Source organism: Arvicanthis niloticus, chromosome 5 (assembly GCF_011762505.2).
Source record: "Arvicanthis niloticus isolate mArvNil1 chromosome 5, mArvNil1.pat.X, whole genome shotgun sequence".
In the NCBI taxonomy this organism is placed as follows: Eukaryota; Metazoa; Chordata; class Mammalia; order Rodentia; family Muridae; genus Arvicanthis; species Arvicanthis niloticus.
In genome coordinates, this window is record NC_047662.1 from 39,991,797 (window position 1) to 40,013,307 (window position 21,511).

The 21,511-nt window shown below is 33.8% G+C and overlaps 1 protein-coding gene across 1 annotated transcript in view; it reads right to left on the reverse strand.

Moving 5' to 3' along the window:
- LOC117709061 (AGBL carboxypeptidase 4) overlaps positions 1-21,511 on the reverse strand; it is a 959,025-nt gene that overhangs the window by 798,225 nt on the left and 139,289 nt on the right. Inside the window, exon 3 of the mRNA XM_076934446.1 lies at positions 4,703-4,827. Coding sequence (XP_076790561.1) covers positions 4,703-4,827 — 125 coding nt within the window. The remainder of the gene's footprint in view (positions 1-4,702; positions 4,828-21,511) is intronic.

Here is a 21,511-nt window from a genome sequence, read left to right on the forward strand (position 1 = left end):
AAGCACTGATGATCTGAATCACAGGTACATTCAGTGAGTCATGTCTGTACAACAGGGTTAAATTACCATCAATACATTATGCCTTCCCTAGCAACGCTTTAAAGTAACCCCTCCCAAAGCAGCCAGTTCTACATGTATTACAAACAAACAATTTTTAATAAGAAGAAAATAATTTCCTTTTGAGAGACAGTCTTTCTCTCTTACCCAAGACCCTCAACTCAGCAATCTTCCTACCTCAGCCGCTCTGTAACTGGGATTATGGCTACAAACTGCCACATCTGTCTTATTTCAATGATGCCACATCAGCCCTTAATATTATTCTTTTTTGTATCTAGAAAAATCTTTGGACATGCCCAAATATAACAGGATTGATAAGTAAAGGAAAAGGAACAAAATTAAAAAATCAGATGTGTTCCATCCTACTATGTTGTTACTAGAAAGCAATTCATTCTGTATGACTAGAGGCCTGGGAGACTTTGTCATAAACTATACATCTGTGTGATGACTCAAAGTGAAGAAAATAATTCATTCTGGATATGTGGATATTTGAGTAAAAAAGCCAGTTCCAATCATGAAGTATAAAGAAAGACACCTCATTCAATACTGATAGAAAAACAAAATAGCATAAACTTTAAACAACATGAATTGGTTTGCTAAAAAACACATAGCCTTGGTCCAATAGCTTCCTTTCAAAAAAAATTTTCCAAAAGATGTCATTTGAATAGTAATTCCTGTAATAAGATGTTTCCAACAATATCATTTGCAATAATACAAGTAAACAATAATCTTTGTATTCAAGATTAAGAAATCTGTCTTCTGATAAACAGCTATTTGCTATGTTTGCAAATTTTAATGACATAAAATTAACCACAATGATGCTTAGGTTCTTAAAGGCAATATATTAAAATATATTTACAAAACAAATTAAATATAATCCAAAACTAAGCATAGAGAACATAACCGAACTAATATTTACTTCAAACTAGAGGAAATGATAGGTGTGTGTGTGGTGTGTGTGTGTGTGTTTCATTTTCTGCTTCTAAACATTATGTATATATTCCATGTTTATTACATTCAGCTTTGGCTGCTTTTGTTATCAGGAAAGAAAAAGATAAACTTAGGATATAGAAAATATTCCATGAATGATAACAGCTTAAATAGCCCAGGCATGTTGTTTCATTTTTTCTTATTGGCTAAAATTTTATCATAAGTATTTAAATAGAAAGATTTGCTTTTACCTCACACAAGTGTTCTGCTGTATCAATAATGCATTTCTACATAATAATATTCAACATCAGTTTTTTGGAAAGAAAAATTACTTTTTCATAAAGGTACCAGGACATTTAGTTTCTATCAAGTCTCTCAAAATGTACTATTTAACAACTACTTTTGCAGGGCTAAAATATCAGTCCTGTGATACAGCAGTGCATGTTCCAAGCTTTTATCTCTTCCTCAAAACATCAAAGAAAATAACCCCAGAGCTAGCCCTGCATGTACAGTACATTTGATTCTTTGATTTTTAAAATTCATTTAATGGAGTCTGCCTGTGATGACTAATATTTTCTTGTCTGCTAGTACCAAACACCAAATAAGGTTCTTGACGAGATTACATCCATGCAGCTCCCATTTCAACGGAAATTGGGGAGATATGGAAAGAGATTATAGAAAGAGATATTATAAAAGCAGATCTCACAAGTCAAACTTAATAGCAAAACCATTCTCTTTCGTGTAAGCAACCACAAAAACAAATATCCTGTGAGCTAGGGATAGACACTATCTCTCATGTAGATCTTTTTGCCTTCTTGAGACAGATTTCCATAACTTCATAATGTGGTTAGAGTTGATGAGACAGTGGCCATAGAAAGATAATGAATGAATGATGCATCAGGCTCAGAAAACTAGAGAACACATTTAAGGCTTCAGATTGTAACAAGCATATGGTAGCATTGTTTATGTAGTTAGAACCCAGAGGGGCAAATTAAGTAACAGCTATGACAACTTTAAAATAAGAATTCATAAACAAACCCAATTCTTATCAAAAGAACCCCTTAGAACACATTCATGATACTCTTTTATTGAATTCCTAGAAAAGATTGCCACGCTATGGTTCTGACATTTCATTTCATTTCAAAGAATAAAATGGACATTCTATAAGCAAATTAGAAGAGCAAACAAAAATATTCAAGATGCATGAGGAACTTTCCCAACAGTCTGTGTCAAGTAGCAAAACTGAAGGAAGTGATTTGCTCCAAATTTCAAATCAGCATATCCCTACTCCTTTACTAATTGATATAAGCTATATACCAACAATATTCATGGAGACTGAAGAAACATGGGCTGGTGCTAAAGTGGCCCGACTTTTAAGACATAGTGTAAGTGCAGGATCTAGGTCTCTAACAATAAATAAATAAATAAATAAATAAATAAATAAATAAATAACCAGTCCCTTTTCTAGCAGTTAATGGCTTCTTAGACACAACAGGCAAGATGAAGTATATAAACTATGTAAGAAAGAAAAGTGTGGTCCTTTTGATGGACTTGTATATCCTAGCACATTTATATGGCATTTAAGAAAGTGTTTCCCTTCATTTGTATAAACTGTCTGCATGATACTTGTTTGCTTTTCAGAGGAGTGTGTATGAACAAACCCAACTTACCAAGCTGATTTAGCAACAGCAACAGAAGGAGGAGAGGATGTATGTCCACTTCCTGAAATAAAGTGAGGCTTGCAGGGAGCCCACAGAGATTTTGAAAAAGTATTTGGAAGATTACCGACTGTTTTCTGGAATAATCCTAGAGTCAGGTAGCCACTGTACATGGCCAAAAAGGAAAGTGAGCATGACATTGTCATGGGAAGTGTCAATGGCTTGGTAATGTAAGCTTAGGTAAAAGCAAGAAGCAAGGCCAGGACTTAAAAGTTGCCCATGGTGTAGGATCTGTGTGTGATTTTTCAGCTGTTTTATCACCTTCCTCATATGCTCAAACTCTGAGGTGACATATTTACCAGTATACAAATACCTTCCTATATTCAGTTCCCACAAATTAGCCTCTAAAAGTTCAAAAAATGTGGCATATTTCTCAGTGATATGTCTGTGGTATTCTAGAGAATTTTGACAATTAGTTGAAAAGTGCACTGAGGCTGAGGGGCCAAACCTATTCTATCTTGAGATTGGCCTCTATTAAAAAAAGAAAGGAAGGAAGGAAGGAAGGAAGGAAGGAAGGAAGGAAGGAAGGAAGGAAGGAAGGAGAAAAGGAAGAAAGAAAAAAAAAGGAAAAAGAAGAAAAAGCCTGAGAACTTGACCTACAGCCAAACCCAAGCTACACCCCATGACCAGGAAGGATCCCAAGGCTTTTCTTTGGCCAGAGTTACTCTCTAGCTGCTTCTTAGCAACAGTTAATCAAAGATTAGTCTGATTGTTTCAGATGTACTTTCAGACTACTTGTGACTGTTCACAGTCTTGTTTCAGGACACCCAACTGTTGGTTTACAAAAGTCATTCTATTAGATACTTGCCAGGCTGGACACCCCCTCACTTAATCCCATTCCCTATAAAACCTGTCCTGCTGAGGGTTCGAGGCTGCTCTGCCTTCCAATCCTGTTGTGTCAGGGTTAAGTTGGAGGAGAGCCCAAGCTCAACCTTGTAATAAAGAGACCCTAATGTGATTACATCAGAAATGGCTCTTTAGTGGTCTTTCCAGGTTCGTGAATACTTCTTGGCACAAGAAGGCTAGTATGCCAGGAACAGCATAAGCGTCAAGGAAGAGCCCTGGAGTACCTGTACTCCAAACACTTCCGGACCCCAAAACATGAATCAGACTGTAACTGAAAAGAACAGGGAGATGCACACAGCATTGACTGACTCAGAGAAAAACCTAAAAAGCTCCTCATTTTCTCCCTGGTACTGAGGATAAAGACGACTGAGGGAAGAAGGGGTGGTACTTTTCATGGCCAGGCTTCCATATGCTTACAAGAACCATAGACTCACTATGCCTGTACAATTTGAGCAGTCTGTTCATTTGTAGCTGTCTGAATGGAATAAAGTGCCAATATTTATTAGAATTAGACTTTGCTAATGTTTATTTAATGCATATGTACTTTATCACTCTATGTTAATCAATATTATCTCATAAAAATGAGTTTTCAAAAGTATCATGAATCACTGGCAGTTAGAAAGTAAACCTGAAGAAATCAAGATTAAAGCAGATTAATATATTCATAAAATTTAAACATGGACAGAAAATACAAGGTTTCCCAGAATCACTAGATAATAAAATAGCTTTGAATTCCCAAGAACACACACTTTAGGGAAGATACTCTGTTGTAAGAGCTATGCAACCTTAAAAATATGAATGTCCTGTTGAATTAGAGAAGAGCTTTTTCTGAGATAGGGTCTATGAGAAATGTCTTTCTGGATATTGACAGAGATGATGTAACAGCATCTCAGATACAGAAAGCAACAGGTATTTCCAGTGTTTCCTTATGGGGTTCCACAAGGAAGCTTTACATAGAAGGATTTAATCAGTAAATAACACTCTTTTTCCCTAGATGACAGTTAGCATTAATTCATGCCCATCAGGAAACATGAGTCAGCATTTTACCCACTACTCACTGTCTCTGTTACAGCCAGAGGTTTAACAGCTGTTAAAGAAAGCAAACTATGTATCTTCTCTAAGATCACACTGATAGCCCCCTTTCCTCTCACCTGTAATTCTTTCACATTTTCAACAGTAAAGTTGAACCAGACTCGGAAGCGAGGATTACAAGTGTCCGGCCTAATGAACAGATCATACTCAAAATCAGAGACTTGCTCAACCCGGCCGAGGTTACCTAAAACAAAACATAAGAGAATTATTTTAATAGAAGTTCGTGCATCTCAACAATATTATGAGCTCTGATACTAGTCCTAATCTTTGTTTGACACTGTTCAGACTGTTTGGTCAAACAGTCATAGTCTTAACACTAGCAACTCTGATTGCAGCTCAAAGTAAGGAAAACTTTCAGATACTCCAGGCTGTAGAACAGACATCTCTGCCTGGGCCTTATAGTCTAGACCCTTTGTGCAACAACAAGGTTGGATTATGAAGACTATATGTCCCAAAAAACTGAGAAATGAATCATTTACTACAGTTTCCAAGTTAGAAAAAATTAGAGTAGAATAAAACTCTTTTAGTATGTTGAACTTTGTTAAATTTCACAACAGAGCTATATATGAACTAATCAAGACCAAAGACTTGCCTATTAATTTTTTTCATTGTATTCACAATCCTCAAGAAGATTCTATATATAAAAATGTTTCTTTGAATTTTTATCATTGAAATGTTTATTAAGGCTTGTTTTTAAAAGACAGAGTATTACACAACAACAATAAATACGAGGTCAAATGATTTAGGTTAGTTTTACATTTTCAGAGTGACCATGAAAAATTCATTTAAAAATTTCCAATTTTTTTTCTCATTATAAGCCAAGGATTATTAGACTGGAAAGATGGCTCAGTGTGTAAAAATGTTTGTTACTGAGGCTGACAATGCCAGTTTGATACTCAGGATCCACATAATGAAAGAAGAACCAACTTATAAGTTCCCTTGGCATACATCCACCAATACACACATACACAAAATAAGTTTAAAAATAAGATAATGTAAAAATTACAGAATATGAAATATAAGTATTTATTCATACATTAGAAAAAATATAAATCTTAACTATTATGGAATTAAGAAATCAATTTTTGTAGAAAATTAATAATTCTTGCTTTTAATGTATGATATAGAATGTCCTGGAGGTTAAGTGTACCAATCAATTTAAACCTCAGAACAACTTCTAGGAATGAGGTATGGTTGCTATTTTACATACAAACAACATAGAATAAATACTAAAACAACTCAAAAGTTATTTAATAAGTAACTAAGTAGCAATTACAAATTATTTGAATAAAAATAGCACATCTTTAACCACTAGTGATCAAACATTATAGCTGTTTACATAACAGGTAACACAGAAATATGAATGGAAGTGTATTTTAAATCAATGTGTTTTATATATACCCCATTATTAAAACAGTTTTGGACACTTTAAAATTTCATATTCTAAAAATTACATATTAATGTCCTTACCAATATTAAAAGAAAGCATATATTCCATTTGTTTTAACAGTTGAACATAATACATAAATTTCAGAAAAAGAAATCCTTAAATTGTTACTATGTACAGAGTTCATAATAATAATATAACAGGCTATCTAGAAATGTGAAATTTCAAAATGATTTTATTCATATTACTAAATCTTCACCTTGACCCAATAATGATGAACCTGAAACCCATAAGTACTTAGTGCCTGTTTAAATTCATACTTTAAAGCATCAGAAAAAGACTTTGAAATGAATACTTCTTATTACATTTTTCTTTCATTACACCATAACTATATGTCCATTTTCCTGGAAATACTTTAACTATGTATCATATTATGGTCTTATGGAAACATATTTAAAAATATAGTAGCAACATTTTTATTTATTTAAATAAAAGACAAGGAAAAAAGGAAGCAAAATCTAAACCATAATGGACAAATAGGAAAAAAATAGGATACATATTTTAAGCTCAAGTATATTAAATGATTCAAATGTAAAAGGATTAAGTATTCAAATTTAAACCAAACAGGTCACATTATGCTAAGCAAAGTAATCCAGAATCATAAAGAAAAATTCTATATGATATTAATATGCTACAGAACATTAAAAGTACATCAAATTTGTAAAGATAGACTTAGATCATGCATGATAGACTTTAAAATGATTCCTAGAAGTGAACAAGAATAATTCATGGTTTTAAAAAAAAGATTAATCCCTCCCATTCACAATAGCCTCAAAAAATACTTTGGAAAAAACTTAATCAAAGAATTGAAAGACCTTTACAATGAAAATTTTGAAACACTGAAGAAATCAATTGAAGAAGATAGTAAAAATAGATCATCCATGCTCATTACAGATCAGCATTATTAATAATGGCGAAAAGAACTGTGCTACAGGAAGGAATCCAGAGTCAAGCTTCCATCAAGAGGAAAAGCCTTTAACAAAATCTAACATTTCATAAAGTCCTGAAAAATCAATGGATACAAGGAATATAGCTCAACATAATAAAGGAAATACAAGCTTACAGCCAATAAGATGATAAAGAAAAAAAAGCATCTCCACTAAAATTAGGAACTAGATAATAATGTTCACTTTCTTCACTACTGTTCAAAATAGTGCAAAATGCCTTAGCTAAGGCATTAAGACACAAAGATAAAATAAGAAATGAATACATCAAAATACCTTTATTTGAAGATGATACAATTCTATATATGAAGACTTTAAGGCTCTATGTTAAAACTCCTATGTTCTATAAACATGTTGAGCAAAGTAGGAAGATACAAAATTAACACAGAAAATCAGTAGCCTTCCTATAAACCATAACAAGCATAGCAAAAAAGAAAGGAAAAGAAATCAGGGAAACAATCCCATATATACAATAGCATCAAAATTTAAAAATTGAAATAAATCTAACCAAAGAAGTAAAAGCCTTGGACAGTGAAATCTTTAAAGCACCAAAAAAACGAAACTAAAGATATTATCAGAAGCTAGAAACCCATCTATTGTACTGGTAAGATTAATACAATGAAAATCCCCACCCCACCTCCAACAAAAAGCAATCTACAGTTTCAATAAACACCATCAAAATTCCAATGAATCGATTTATCACAGAAGCTAAAAAAAAAATCTCAAAACATAAATGTAGACACTTAAGAACTATGATGCTAAATTAATCATCAAAAATAAAAACAGATGTATAACCACCCATGATTACAATTCCTACTATATAACTATTACAATAAATAAAACATAATACAGTCATAAAAACAGACAAATAATAGAATAGAATGGACAACACAAATATAAGTTCTTGTTCCTAAAACTACCTAAATTTTATAAAAATGGAGACCAAAAATACATACTGGAGAAAGGACAGCATTTTCAATAAATAGTGCTGATAAAACTAAATAATTACATATGGAACAAAACTAGATTCTTGTCTCTCATCCTACAGAAAAGCAAACTGCAAATAGATCAAGGATACCAACGTAGGAATGATACCCTGAATCTGTTAGGAGAAAAAAAAAAAGAATAGTCTTCAACATACAGGCACAGGGAAGGAATTTATTAACAGCACACATATAGTACAGGCATTAAGATAAAAAAAACTGACAAATGAAATCACATGAAACTAAAATCTTTTATACTGCAAAAGACATCATTAGTCTAGTGATGATGATGATGATGATGATTATCATTATTCTACAAATGGGGAAAGGGTACACCAGATATACATGTGACAGAGGGTTAGTGTCTAGAATATACAAAGAACATAAAAATGAAAACATCAAAAACAACCTAATTAAAAATTAGGGGATGGTACTAAAAATAGAATTCTCAAAAGAATGCAAAAGGCTGAGAAATATTATAACTATTAATATACTTGTCCATTGTTCAGTTGAATATGCAGTACAAAATAAAAATGTTTTAGAATCTTTATCCCAGTAGCAAACAAAGTAAATTTAATAAAGAAAGACCAAGAACAAAAAAGGGAAATGCAAATTAAAAATACTTTGAGATTGCATCTTATCCCAGTCAAAATGGCTGAGACCGAAACAACAACAAATGCTAGCAAGGATGTAGGGAAATGAGATCCTCATTCACTTCTTGTGGAAAGTGCAAACTTGTAAGTCATAATAGAAATGCATAGAATTCTCAAAACAGCTAAAAGTATAAGTACCATATGATTCCGCTATACCACTTCTGTTTATGTCCAGAGGACTCAACCTTCTATCCCACTGACACTTGCTAGGCCAGGCTCATTATCACTCTACTCACTATAATGAGGAGATGGGATCCATCTAAATGGCCTTTAACTGGCGAATTGGATGATAATGTAGTACTTTCTATTCACAGTGCAAAACTATTCATTGATAAGGGAAAATGAAATCATGAACTTTGTGAGTAAATGGATGGAACCTAGTGAAGTAACATAGATCCAAAAAGACAAGTGACATATTTTTTCACTTTGTAGATGCTAGTTCAACAGCCTACTCCAGAGACACTTATTCAACCAAGCTCATTGCTGTCCTATTCACAGTAGCCAGAAAGTAAAAACAATTTAAATCACTTCAAAATGATGAATGGACAATGAAAACATATTCAATGAATTTCTAGCCAGCTGTAAAGAAAACTGAAACCATGAAAATTTGCAGTAAATGGATAGAACTAGAAAAGATCATATGGAATGAGTTAACCACCAAGATCCAGAAAGAAAAGTACATATGTTCTCTCCCATATGAGTATGCTAGCTTTGAATCCTAAGTTATTTTAAACTGAAGTACCCATAGAGGTCAGGCAACTAGAAAAGGACCGTGGTGATGGTTATTTTAATGGAATAGGGACACAATGTAGACGGTATTAAGAAGGAAAGATAAATAAAGGGACAGCAAGGTTCAATTAGGGTGAGAGACAGGAAGGCAAGGTAGAGTAAGAAGTATAGGAAAGAATAACACTCAGACAGAGCCTGACAAATACAGAGGTAGATGCTCACATCTAACCATTGGACTGAGCACTGGGTCCCCAATGGAGGAGTTAGAGAAAGAACTGAAGGAGCTGAAGGAGTTTGCTCCATAGGAAAAACAACAATATCAACCAACCAGACCCCCCGCCCAGAGCTCCCAGGGACTAAACCACCAACCAAAGAGTCCACATGGAGCGACCCATGGCTCCAGCCACATATGTAGCAGAGGATGGCCTTGTCTTGCATCAATAGGAGTAGAGGCCCTTGGTCCTGTGAAGACTTGATGCCGCAGTATAGGTGAATGCCAGGGGGGAAAGGCAGAAGTGGGTGAGGGAGCACCTTCATAGAAGCAGTTGGAGGAGGGATGGAATAAGGGATTTCCAGAGGAGAAACCAGGAAAGGGGATTAACATTTGAAATGCAAATAAATAAAATAGTCAATAAAAAATATTTAAAAAAGACTTGAACAACAACAACAACAAAAAAAACCTTTGAAAAAAGCAATCTGGAGACTTACTACTGTAGAAACACAAGATCAAGCCAGCCAAAAACCCATCATGATAACAGAGGTGGGTAGAGCTGGGTGCTCAGCAAGTCCCACTCTTAGATAAAAAGCTATTGGCAATTAATGTCTGCTAGTGTGGAAAATTAGGTTTCTTTTAAGGATGTAACCCTTATAAGGCCACCTATGTTTCAGCTGATAAAATAGAATAGAATAGAATCACTACATCACAAATAGAATCACTACATCGACTCAGTAAGGTTTTTAAAAGAGTAAATAAAGTTATATGGAGAAATAATAATGGGGTGATAGTAGAGAATTGGAGGGGAGGGAATGGGATGGGTTAGACTTAATTAAAACACAGTAATATATATTTATATATAAATATATATAAACACATTAATAAATATACATACTATATATTACACACATACAGGCATATATGTATATATATTATACATATATATGTATATATATTACTTATATATATATAAAAGTCTCAAACAAACAAATAATACAAAATTCTATGAGAATAAAATTAAAAATAATATTGACTCAACAATTTATGTCTCCAGATACATCAATGCCACATATAGTTTATTCATATAATAAAACAATGGGGACACAGGAGCCAAGATATATGAAAAGTACTACATTGATATTGAACTGAATAAACTACCCCTAGTTTGGATTGCAAGGCTTGTAGAGTTTAACATAAGTGGTAGTTTAAGCTTGAAGGCTGAGTATTCTACTCATCTCAGAAAGTTCATCCCAGTAAAGAACCCAGAATAAAACGACAAGAAGTGTAGGCTACGGAATTGGTCAACACCCAGTAACAGGAGGAGTGCTGCAAAATGAAGCTGAAAATGAAGATTAAGTTAAAGAAATTGGGAGAATCTACAAGATTATTTTAAAGTAACATTTAGTATTCAAACTTTAAAAAAACTGTAGTGGTACTAATAATATAAAATGGAAAATCCCAAACCTGGAGCTAGAGATAGCAATAATATATATCAATATAACTAAACAGGTAAAACAAAACTAATAAGAACTTCTATGAAACAGTGAGAGGAAAGAGTTAATTATAGAGATTTAATCTATAGGTACTTGTAAAGGAAAAATTTTTCTTCCCAACAGATACTTTTATTAAAATCATTGATTCACTGTCAATGGAAAAAAGGTAAGCCAGCATTCTGGTTCTCTGGCTCTTAGACTGTCTGCTCCTCACCCCCTTTTGAGACTCTTCCCCAAGTCTTAGGGGTATATTGTGAATATTATCTAAGGGGCTGGACAATCATTAGCAAATGTTAAAACAGAAATAAAACATTTTAAAAATTCCTTTATTGATCTTGAAGACTAACTGATCATTTTGCAGATTTGAACTCTCAGATATAAGTTTGCCAAAGACAAAGTGAAATTTAGTCATTATTAATGTTCACTTACAAGGCTGGCAGTAGACTTGAAGGCAACAGGATTATCGGCAGAGTGCTTGGAAATCAAGGCTATCCTTTGAACTATTTCTGGCAAATAGCCTCAAAAAATTTTAGCAAAAGTGAATGAAAATTCTAGGATAGGAGTATTTATTTATCATTCTTATTTTTGAATTTATGTTCATAATTTTGTACACTTCATAACTTCAAATAAACTTCACTCTACATGAAACCTAAAATGGTCGATTCTTTTAGCCACAGACTTCCTTGGCATTGAGAAACAGAGACATTGGTAGTGTTAATCCTAATGTGTGTGCCTGTTTTCATTTCTACAGAAACTGATGCTCTAAGTAAACTAAGAAAGTGATTTCCTTGAAATTCATACTTAGTGATAATAATCAATAAACACTGAATACAGGATGAATAATTGATGTTCTAGAATTAATTATGCAATGACTAAAGTTAAGAGATAAAGGGTAAATGTCATTTTAAAATAATTCTTCCTCAAAACTCAAAAATATCTCTGTAAAATATTTTATGTGTATGAACTATTGATTAGAATGGTCTAAACACTGGGTTATTTCAGCAATAACTTTTGTGACCTTGACCCAGCTCTAACTGAAAAGAGATTCTCAAATCACTTTCTGTCCCTTTTCAAATAATCTTCTCTTGCTGGCCTTGTACAACAAACATGGAAATGTTCTTCTTTACTCACAGTGCTAATCCCATCCACCTTCATTCATTTAGGATCTTCCAAATTGCATTGAGATGCCTTTCTTGGTCTGTCCACCACCAAAGACATACACTGCCAAATCATCCTACTATAAAAGTCTAAGGTCGGCCTCTAGATATCTGTGTAACTTGATGTGTCATGTAATTTTATATTTTATACATTTTCACTTGTATATTCTTCAAACATTTATTTTCCTGGCACATTTATGAAAGAATTTTTCCATAATGGAATCTACTTAGTTATTATGTCTGGTCTTTAAAGTCTTGCTCACTATTACTTCTCCCCAAGAAGACTTCCAGAACTAGTCTCTCCAATATGTCCTCAGATTGCTTTTGCTATTCTTTGATAAATAATGTCCATCATGTGACAAGGGAATAAAGACTATTTCCCATTTAGCATTTTTTCCTAGGACATTAGTATTCTGAGCAAGTAATTCAAAAAAGAATATATATATATATATATATTACATGGTACAAATTAAGAACCAAATAACCAAATCCCCCCGGAATCCAACTGTAGGGTACTCTCTTTTGTTCTTGTGTGAGGAGTTATCCCACATCTCCATGGATGACAATACTATAACTTTTTTTATGAAGTGTGTGTGTATATTTATATTTGTTCATGTGTACAAATACATATGTGCAGTACATATGTGCTACAGAAGACAGGTGGAAATAAGATGACAGCCTCAGATCTCAGTGTACTCCTTTCATTTTGTTTAAAACATGGCATCTCTTTGGCAGCAACATATGCCAGGCTTGCTGGTGCATGAGCTTCTAGGCATTCTCCAGCTTCTATTTCCCATCTTGTAGTTAGAGCACTGGATTACTGACATGTGCTACCATGCCTGGATTTATGTAGGTTCTGAGTATATGAACTAAGGTCTTTGAACTTCTGTACCAATCACTTTACCCACTGAGCCATTTCTTCAAGACCTTAAAATAAGCATTTGTTATGTTCTTAATTATTTCTTTTATTTTTGAGATCATAATATACATTATTTCACCTTTCTCTTTCCTCCTTCCAAACATTCCAGTATATTCCTGCTTGCTCTTTTTGAATTCATGGTCTCTTTTTAAATTAATCATTGTGAATATATATATATATATATATATATATATATATATGTATATTAGATAATATTACTTATATGAATGTTTCAAGGCTGATAATTTGGTATTGGATGACCAATTATTGGGTCCACCCTCCTGTCAACATTCTTGAGTTGCCTAGTTCTGTATGTAGGGTTGAGATCTCATGGACTTTCCCCTCATCCACTTTAGAACTATTGTTATTGTCCTCATTCAAATCATGCTAAAACATTTTACATAGCATCTGACATTCCTAAAGGACGTATTTTCACAGCAACCTCTTTTACCCTCTGGCTCTTCAAATTTTTCCTCTCACTATTTTTCAATAATTCTTGAGCTTATATGAGAGTTGTTTTGTAGTTGTATCTGTATAACATGCAATGTTCATAAGCTAAAATAACTAAACCAGCATAATCTCTAACTACATTCTATGTATTTGTCTTCATACCCACAGAGAAAGTATAGTCTTAACTCCTAATGAAAAAAACTTCTCTTTAAAACAAATGGAGGTTAACACACACACACACACAAACTAATCATAATGCAACCATGTGAAGCCCAACACAAGCAGAAACATATGTAAGCATTTAGTTTATTCTTCAACTCAAAAGCTTGCACATGATGGCATTATGGTTTCAGATAAGCAACTTGGATTTAGTCTATAAGGAGTCAGGCTGGGCTCTATGACAAAGCTGAATCAAGATATAAACAGCTTGTCTCTCATATACCATTCTTTCAAATTATCACCAGGAATGAACAAAAGACAAACAAACAAACAAACAAACAAAAACCAGACCAAACAAAAAAACAGGCCAAATTATACAAAGCTCATTAAAGCCTATGTTAAATTTCCACTGACAAAATAATGTCATATAACAAAGCTCTTTGTGTGTGCATGCATGCATGCATGCATGTGTGTGCACATGCACGTTCATGCACGCGAGCACACACACATATACAATAGGACAGTAAAATGAATACATTTTTTTCTGAGTCATCCACACATTTTATTGAAGTGCTAACAAGGTAATCTCTAATTTAGAAAGAAAGGTAAATATTGTGGTAACAAATCTATGGCTCCAGAAACATATTCTTATATAGTTCATATTCTAGAATTTAGGGGAAAGACACACATACAAAAACTACTACACGTGAAATGTGGCATACTGAGAAAGCTGTGGGAATAATTCTATGTTCAGAAACTTGAACGTTATAGGGTAGCAAATATTTACCCAATCAAGACTGAAAGTTAAGAATGGTGTAAGTTACATACAAAGGGGGAAATGTTTACAAGATTACACATATATGGACTAAAGTAAAATAACAAAAATTGAGATACTTGGTGGGTCTACAATATCATCAATACAAAAAATATGCAAGAGGCAATGTAGAAGAGAAGTCAAATCACAGTGAACAGAAGCCAGGGCTAGCATCTTAAACTATAGTACTACATAAGAGTAATGTAAAAAGAGTAATCTTTAAAAAGCATGAAAGTAATGCTTTTTTAAGATATAAGTGTGATAGAACACATGGATGACTGTTCAGGTGGGATTAGGAACTGTTGAAGAGAATATAAAACTGGAAAGATGAATGAAACAAAGCAGTAGAAATCTACATGAAAACATGTATTAGTAGCTTTGTGAAAATTAATCTTACATAATTCTAAATGAATACAGAAGTCAGACAGTAAGGGTAAGTAAAAATTGAAGTTCCCAAATGTAAGAGAAAACCCAAAGGAACTGTAGGCCAGCCCTAAATACTTCAGGGATGGCATGGGAAATGAGGTTTGCATTCTCGCTCCCTGCTCAGTGACATAATTCACTGAATTCACTCCTACTATGGAATACCTTACTCCACATTGAAATTAAACAAATTTACAAAATGCACAAATATCAATATTTTCTAACTACATGCTCATAAAATAAAGGAAATTATCTGTATTCATAACAATTTTACTTTTGACAATTTGCACACGTATGTAATGAATTCTATATATTTTCAGTTCTCTCATCTCCCTCTCATACTTTCCAGTGACCCCACCTTACTACAAGTCCCTTATTTTTGTTTACGTCTTTTTGTTTTGTGACATACTGGGTTTAATCAGAATTATTTTTTGATCTCTGGTGGACCATGATGGGCTTAACAGTGGGAACACATCTAAAGAAAATTACTATCCTCCAGAATCCATCAGTACCCAACAGTTCAGCAGGGAGGGGTGAGACTCTCTTTATATCCCTCTTCACTACCCATGACTGAATGATGGCAAATGCAGGCTTGTAAAAACCTGTTGCAGGAAATCAGAGCTGCTGTATAGTTATAATTGAAGTATCTATGGTATGCCTAAAAGACTCCATTCCTCTGCCTGTCTTTTCTTAGTGTTGATTGATTGTTTGATTGATTTGATTGGTTGATTGATTGAAATTTTCATTTTTGAGACAAGATTCCACTATGTAGCCTCCTCTGTCTTATGATTCACTATGTAGACAAGGTTGACTTTGAACTCAGAGAGATCAACTGCTTTTGCCTCCCAAGTGCTGGGACTAAAGATGTGCACCCCCACATCTAGTTTCTCCCTGTCTTTAAATCATCACTAAATTATCTCCACCATATTTCTATCGTATCTCCAAGCTTTAGATGGGGTGGTATAAATGTCCTGCTCAGGGCTGAACATCCACTGTTACTTTTGCTTGGCCTATAAGCAGCCAAGAGTCTTTGTATTCACTGCCACTGATTGCACAGAGAAGCTTCTCTGAGTGCCAATGAAGGTAGTATCTGCCAGTAAGTATAATCATAAATGCTGAAATAACACAAGGACAATTTAATTAAGTAATAGAAATGAGTTCCCTGCTAAGGTCTATGGCCTCCCCAGCCACAATAATCTCAAATCTAAGCAGAGTGGTTAGTTATTCCCATAATAGTTGTGACATTATTGAAACCATGTATATATTTTGCATTCTGGGTTAGGATTATAGCCTGTAGAACTCACATCTAGGTTGGACTAATTAATAATAATAATCTTTAAAGTAAACATCCTTGAGGAAGTGTTTGATTAACTTAATATGGGTCAAATGTCTACCCCATCAATCTAGTGTGCAGGATGCCAGAATTTCACTAATTATTTGCTGATCATCTTAGTGAAATATATAATCTTATCTCAGTATGAAAAGCAGTGGAATTATTATCCTACTCACCATATCAACTTGAGTCAATAGGAGACAAAGGTATTGCTTGAGTGAGACAAGTTGCAAGTTTCAGTGTGATGGGGCTAGGAATATAGCTCAGTAGCAAATGCTTTGCCTAGTGTATCTAAAGACATTCTGAAATTGTAGATATCTTATTTAAAATATAAAACTACAAAAGTTCTCATAAATGGACTTAAGATTCCAATCTCCTACTATCTTTAATTACACTCATCAAAGAAAAATGATATTTCCTCAAACTCTAAATTCTGGAGTTCCATTATATATTTAAGACAATAGAAAAGTACTGAGAATGTTTCTTATATACAATCCAATCAAAGCTAACAATTACTATAACATATGAATAAATAATAAATTATAAGAGTTTTATCAGTTCCAAAGTAGTTTTAAAACTACATAAAATGTTTTTTCTGTCCACATATATACTCTACTCTACTGTCCTATGTGTTTAATCTTCACAAAATATTCAGCTAGTTGCTACCCAGATGTCAATAAAAATATTTAATAACTGAAGAAGGAAAGTCCATTCAAAAATGACTGGATTGCCCAGAATAACTATCATCATCATCACCACCACCACCACCACTTTTTGAAGGCTTAGAAAGAAAATAGAAGTCATGCAATTTGAAGATCTCAAGTTTGATACTATATTTTCCTACAGAGAATTTTTTAAATGAGAAACAAACCACTAGGATCTTAGAGAAGCTTTAAGTAATAGAAAAAGTGGTCAAACATTCTTCTACAAAGTACCATTGTGTTAAAGCCCAACTTACCAGCCTGCTTGCAGTACCACCTTAATTACAGCTACTGGTCCCACAGGTAGCACTCTTAAGTTTAGACCTCCATTATTTTGTAATAAGTTTGCCAAGAATAACACAGGAAACAAATATGTAACAATGTGGCATTCTCAGCCCAGAAACTTTGCAAGAAAGGTTTTTCTTTTGGTGAAGAATGTTGGCCAGAGAGCACAAAGAATCCGAGGGGCAGGAGAGAGGAGCAATAACTAACAATATTCATTTTTACTCTTAATAAATAGCCAAATAGAATGACACTAATGATATTGAGTTATCCACACAGTCTGGAAAGCTCAGGGATTATGTAGCACACCTTCTATTCCCACTTCAAGGACCATTCCCACAGGCAGATCAACAAAATGTTTGTGTCAAGAAGGAGGTTTACAGCTTCAAATTAGCCCCCCACCCCTTTTTTAAAGAATGAAAGATAAAGGCCTACGCCTATTGCAGATTAGTGACAAAATGTCAAATGTTTCTCCTAAGAACCCAAGATGTCTCCATATTATTGGTCCCTTATAGAACTCCGATCTGCTTCTTAATATGCAGAAAAGCTTAGACTATGATAAAAGAGGGAGGGTGGAGAACTAAACCCTATGGTAGAGCTGCCAATAAATCTATTATCAGAGATGCATGTGAACAGAAAAACCAGAGGCAATCTTTGTCTTTTAAAGAGGTAGTTTTTCAAAAAGAGAATTATACAAAGTGCTCTGTTTTCATCAATATGCTGCCAGGTTTTGAAATAGTATTTTTCATCCAAACAATAAACTGTTGACAAGTAAGCAACAGAAAAATCACTAATACACTTGCAGCTGCAATTCAATCTATACAAAATCTTTAAACAAAAACAACCAAGAAACTGCCTAGCTTAGCAAAATTGTCTCACCATTTGGGACTCAAATCCAAAGATAACGCTGAAATATAAGAAACAGAATTTTGGTATTTCCATTGAATACTATTCAACAAATGTCTGAATGAAAATTACAAATGAGAAGATACAGAAAAGGCCTACATACTAATTTCAAGACCACAAAAATCAAGGGAGCATTTTTCCAACTTCACAAATAAAATTAACAAAATGATTCTCAATAATTTTAATTCTGAAAATATATAAACAAATATAGAGGTAAGTTTTTGTCAAAAGACCCAGGTTATAACTCTAGCTGAACTAGCAACAATATATATCAAGGAGAAAAGGGCTGTTTCTTTTAATCAAGCAACAATTTAAACCCTAATTAAAATGATAGAAGTGAAAATGAAAAGGGAAGAAGACACAGATAGAATCTTGGTAACAGAGTAGAGATTCACTAATGAACGATATTGAGTGTGTTAGTGTCTTCCTTTGTCCTCTAGCGCTATCACCTACCCTCTTCTCCCTCTCTGTATTCTAGGGGTTTCCCCTACCTGCCAAAGATGGAGGAGGGGACCAGTGGGTCTCCCTGCGTGTTCACACATGGTTGAATGTGCTAGTAAACACAACATTCTTGTTAAGGTATCTTTGTGTGCATATCTCCATGGTGTCTAACAATCATGTTTTTCAGTCTTCACCAAGCCTGGAAGGGATATGTTCTCTGTGTCAGCAGCCTAAGACTTGTTAAACAGCCTATTTTGACCTCCCTAAACTCCATCTCCACCTTTGCAAATAACTCCTTTATTAAATAGACAAAAATTACCCAATTTTAAGCAAACCATTTGTATCTAGCAAGGATCCTGACTGATATGTAAAACTACATCATAGATCACAGGAACCAGGAGAAGTTTCATTGTTTGAGCCACTCTGCCAATAGAACAAATTGTGTCAGATATGCCTAGCACATAGAAGGTAACTAATAAAGTTTGATTAATTAGCATATAAATTTGTACACAGTTAAGATTTGATAACAAGTTCTAGTTAAATACTATAGGTCACAAACAAGAAAAGGTGGGGAGCTATGAAATATACAAACCAAATACCAAAGGCTCACATAAAAAAGTGTGGGCAACCAAAAATTAATTTACTTCTCGAAGTTCCTTGGTAATTATAAATATTTGAAATTTTAATGCGCTCTAATCCAAATATATCATTTCATTCACTGAAGGTAGATAACTATCTCTCTCTAAAACAGATCTTAACTTTGACAAGATAAAAGTGGGGAAAAAAAAACAGTACTCCAAAAGAAAAATCATGGATGTAACTAATGAAATGGAGAATAAAAGAATACAAAAAAATCAAAATGAACTGTCAATTTTTTTTGTAAACATAAAGAGTATTGACAAGATCTTAGCCAGAGCCACAAAAGACAGAGAGCAAAAAATACAATTAGGCATGAAGAGAGGTGCACTATAATAGATAATAATGAAATTTAGAGTTATTAGAAAATGGTACAAAGCTTGTTTTTAAAAATCTAAAAACAAGTAAGAGAGAGGGGCTGGGAAAAGAGGAGGGTGGGGAAGCTGTGACTGGCATGTAAAGTAGATAAATTAATTAATGGAAAAAATCTATAAACAGATCTAACATACGATCCAACTATCCCTTTCCTGAGTGTAGCCAAAGCAAAGGAAACCAGTTATATCTAAGAGATATTTGGACTCTCTTTACTCTGCTTTGGTCCATGTGTCAAAAGTTTAGTCACAGACATGGGATGCTACAAGATTTGCACTGATTAAATCCCAGACTAGGTCCCAACACAGAAAAGAAGTGGGCATGGAGTCCCAGCAGTAACCAAAAGCTATCTCTAACTGATACCATCCCACTTCTGTTAGTTAAGGTTACTATTGCAGTGGTGAAACACCATAATTAAAGCAACTTGGGGAAGAAAGAATTTATTTGGCTTACATTTCCATATCAGTATTCATCATGGAAGGAAGTCAGGTCAGAAACTTGAACAGGCAGGAACCTGGATGCAGGAACTGATGCAGAAGCCATTGGAGGAATGCTGCTTATGAGTCTGCTCCATATAGCTTGCTCAGCCTAATTTTTTATAAAACCCAGGACCACCCACAAAAGGTTAGGCTCTCCTACATCAAACACTAACTAAGAACATGGTCTATAGGCTTGCCTTACAGATTGATCTTATGGAGGCATTTTCTTAATTAAGACTCCTTCCTTTCCAATGACTCTAGTTGGTGTCAAGTTGACATAAAACTAGCCAACACACCAATGGCAAAAGAGAAATCAATTTATTCAATTGAGTGTGACTAAGTATTCAACCACATTTCAGAGCAAGAACCATGCCTAGCCATAGCTGGCCAACAAAAAACAAATTCAATGTTATTTTTGAGAATTTTTTTTTGTTTTATTTGTTTTGTTTTGGCAATTTTTTTTTGTCTTAATTGGTCTTTTGCTTGATTTTTTCTATTTTCATTTTTGTGTTTATTTAGAAGTTCCTTGGGTTTTTTCTATTGTTTGTTTTTATTTTTGTTTTGTTTTTTAAGAGAAAATATACAGTTGGGTAGTTAGAGGTGTGAGAAGTATTTGGAAGGAGTTAAAGAAATGAAAGAATATAATGAAAATATATTTTAATAAAAAAATTTTTATTTTAATTTAATAAAATTTAATAAAATTAATAAAATTTAATAAAATATATTTTAATAAAAAAATTTTTACTGAGAGTAAGAGAGATTCCCTGTACTGAAAGAGAAAGAAAGAGAGAGAGAGAGAGAGAGAGAGAGAGAGAGAGAGAAAGAAGAAGAAGAAGAAGAAGAAGAAGAAGAATAAGAATAATAAGAAGAAGAAGAATAAGAAGAAGAAGAAGAAGAAAGCTAATCAGGGGTACCAGAACCTTTATGAAATGGGGTCAAGTAAAAGAAAGGGCATAACTCCAGAAGTAATCTTGGGAGCCCATCCCTTTCTTCTCTTTCCCCTTGCCTCCACCACAGTCTCCCTGCCATGATATACAATTCCCAAAGCAACAAGCCTAGCAATCATTCACTGAAATTTCCAAAATAATGAACCATAATAAATCTTCTTCCTTTAAGTGGATAGTCTCAGCTGTCTTGCCATAGTCATGGAAAGGTACTCAGCTTATTTTCGCTGCAGCCGTATTTGAGATGACCAAGATACAGAATCAGTCTAGATGTAAACAACACCAAATGACAGAAGAAAATGTGATATGTACACACAAAAAACATATTATGCAGCCATAATAACCTAATTCTTCTCTTCGTGGCAATACAGATAAGCTTTGAGAATATC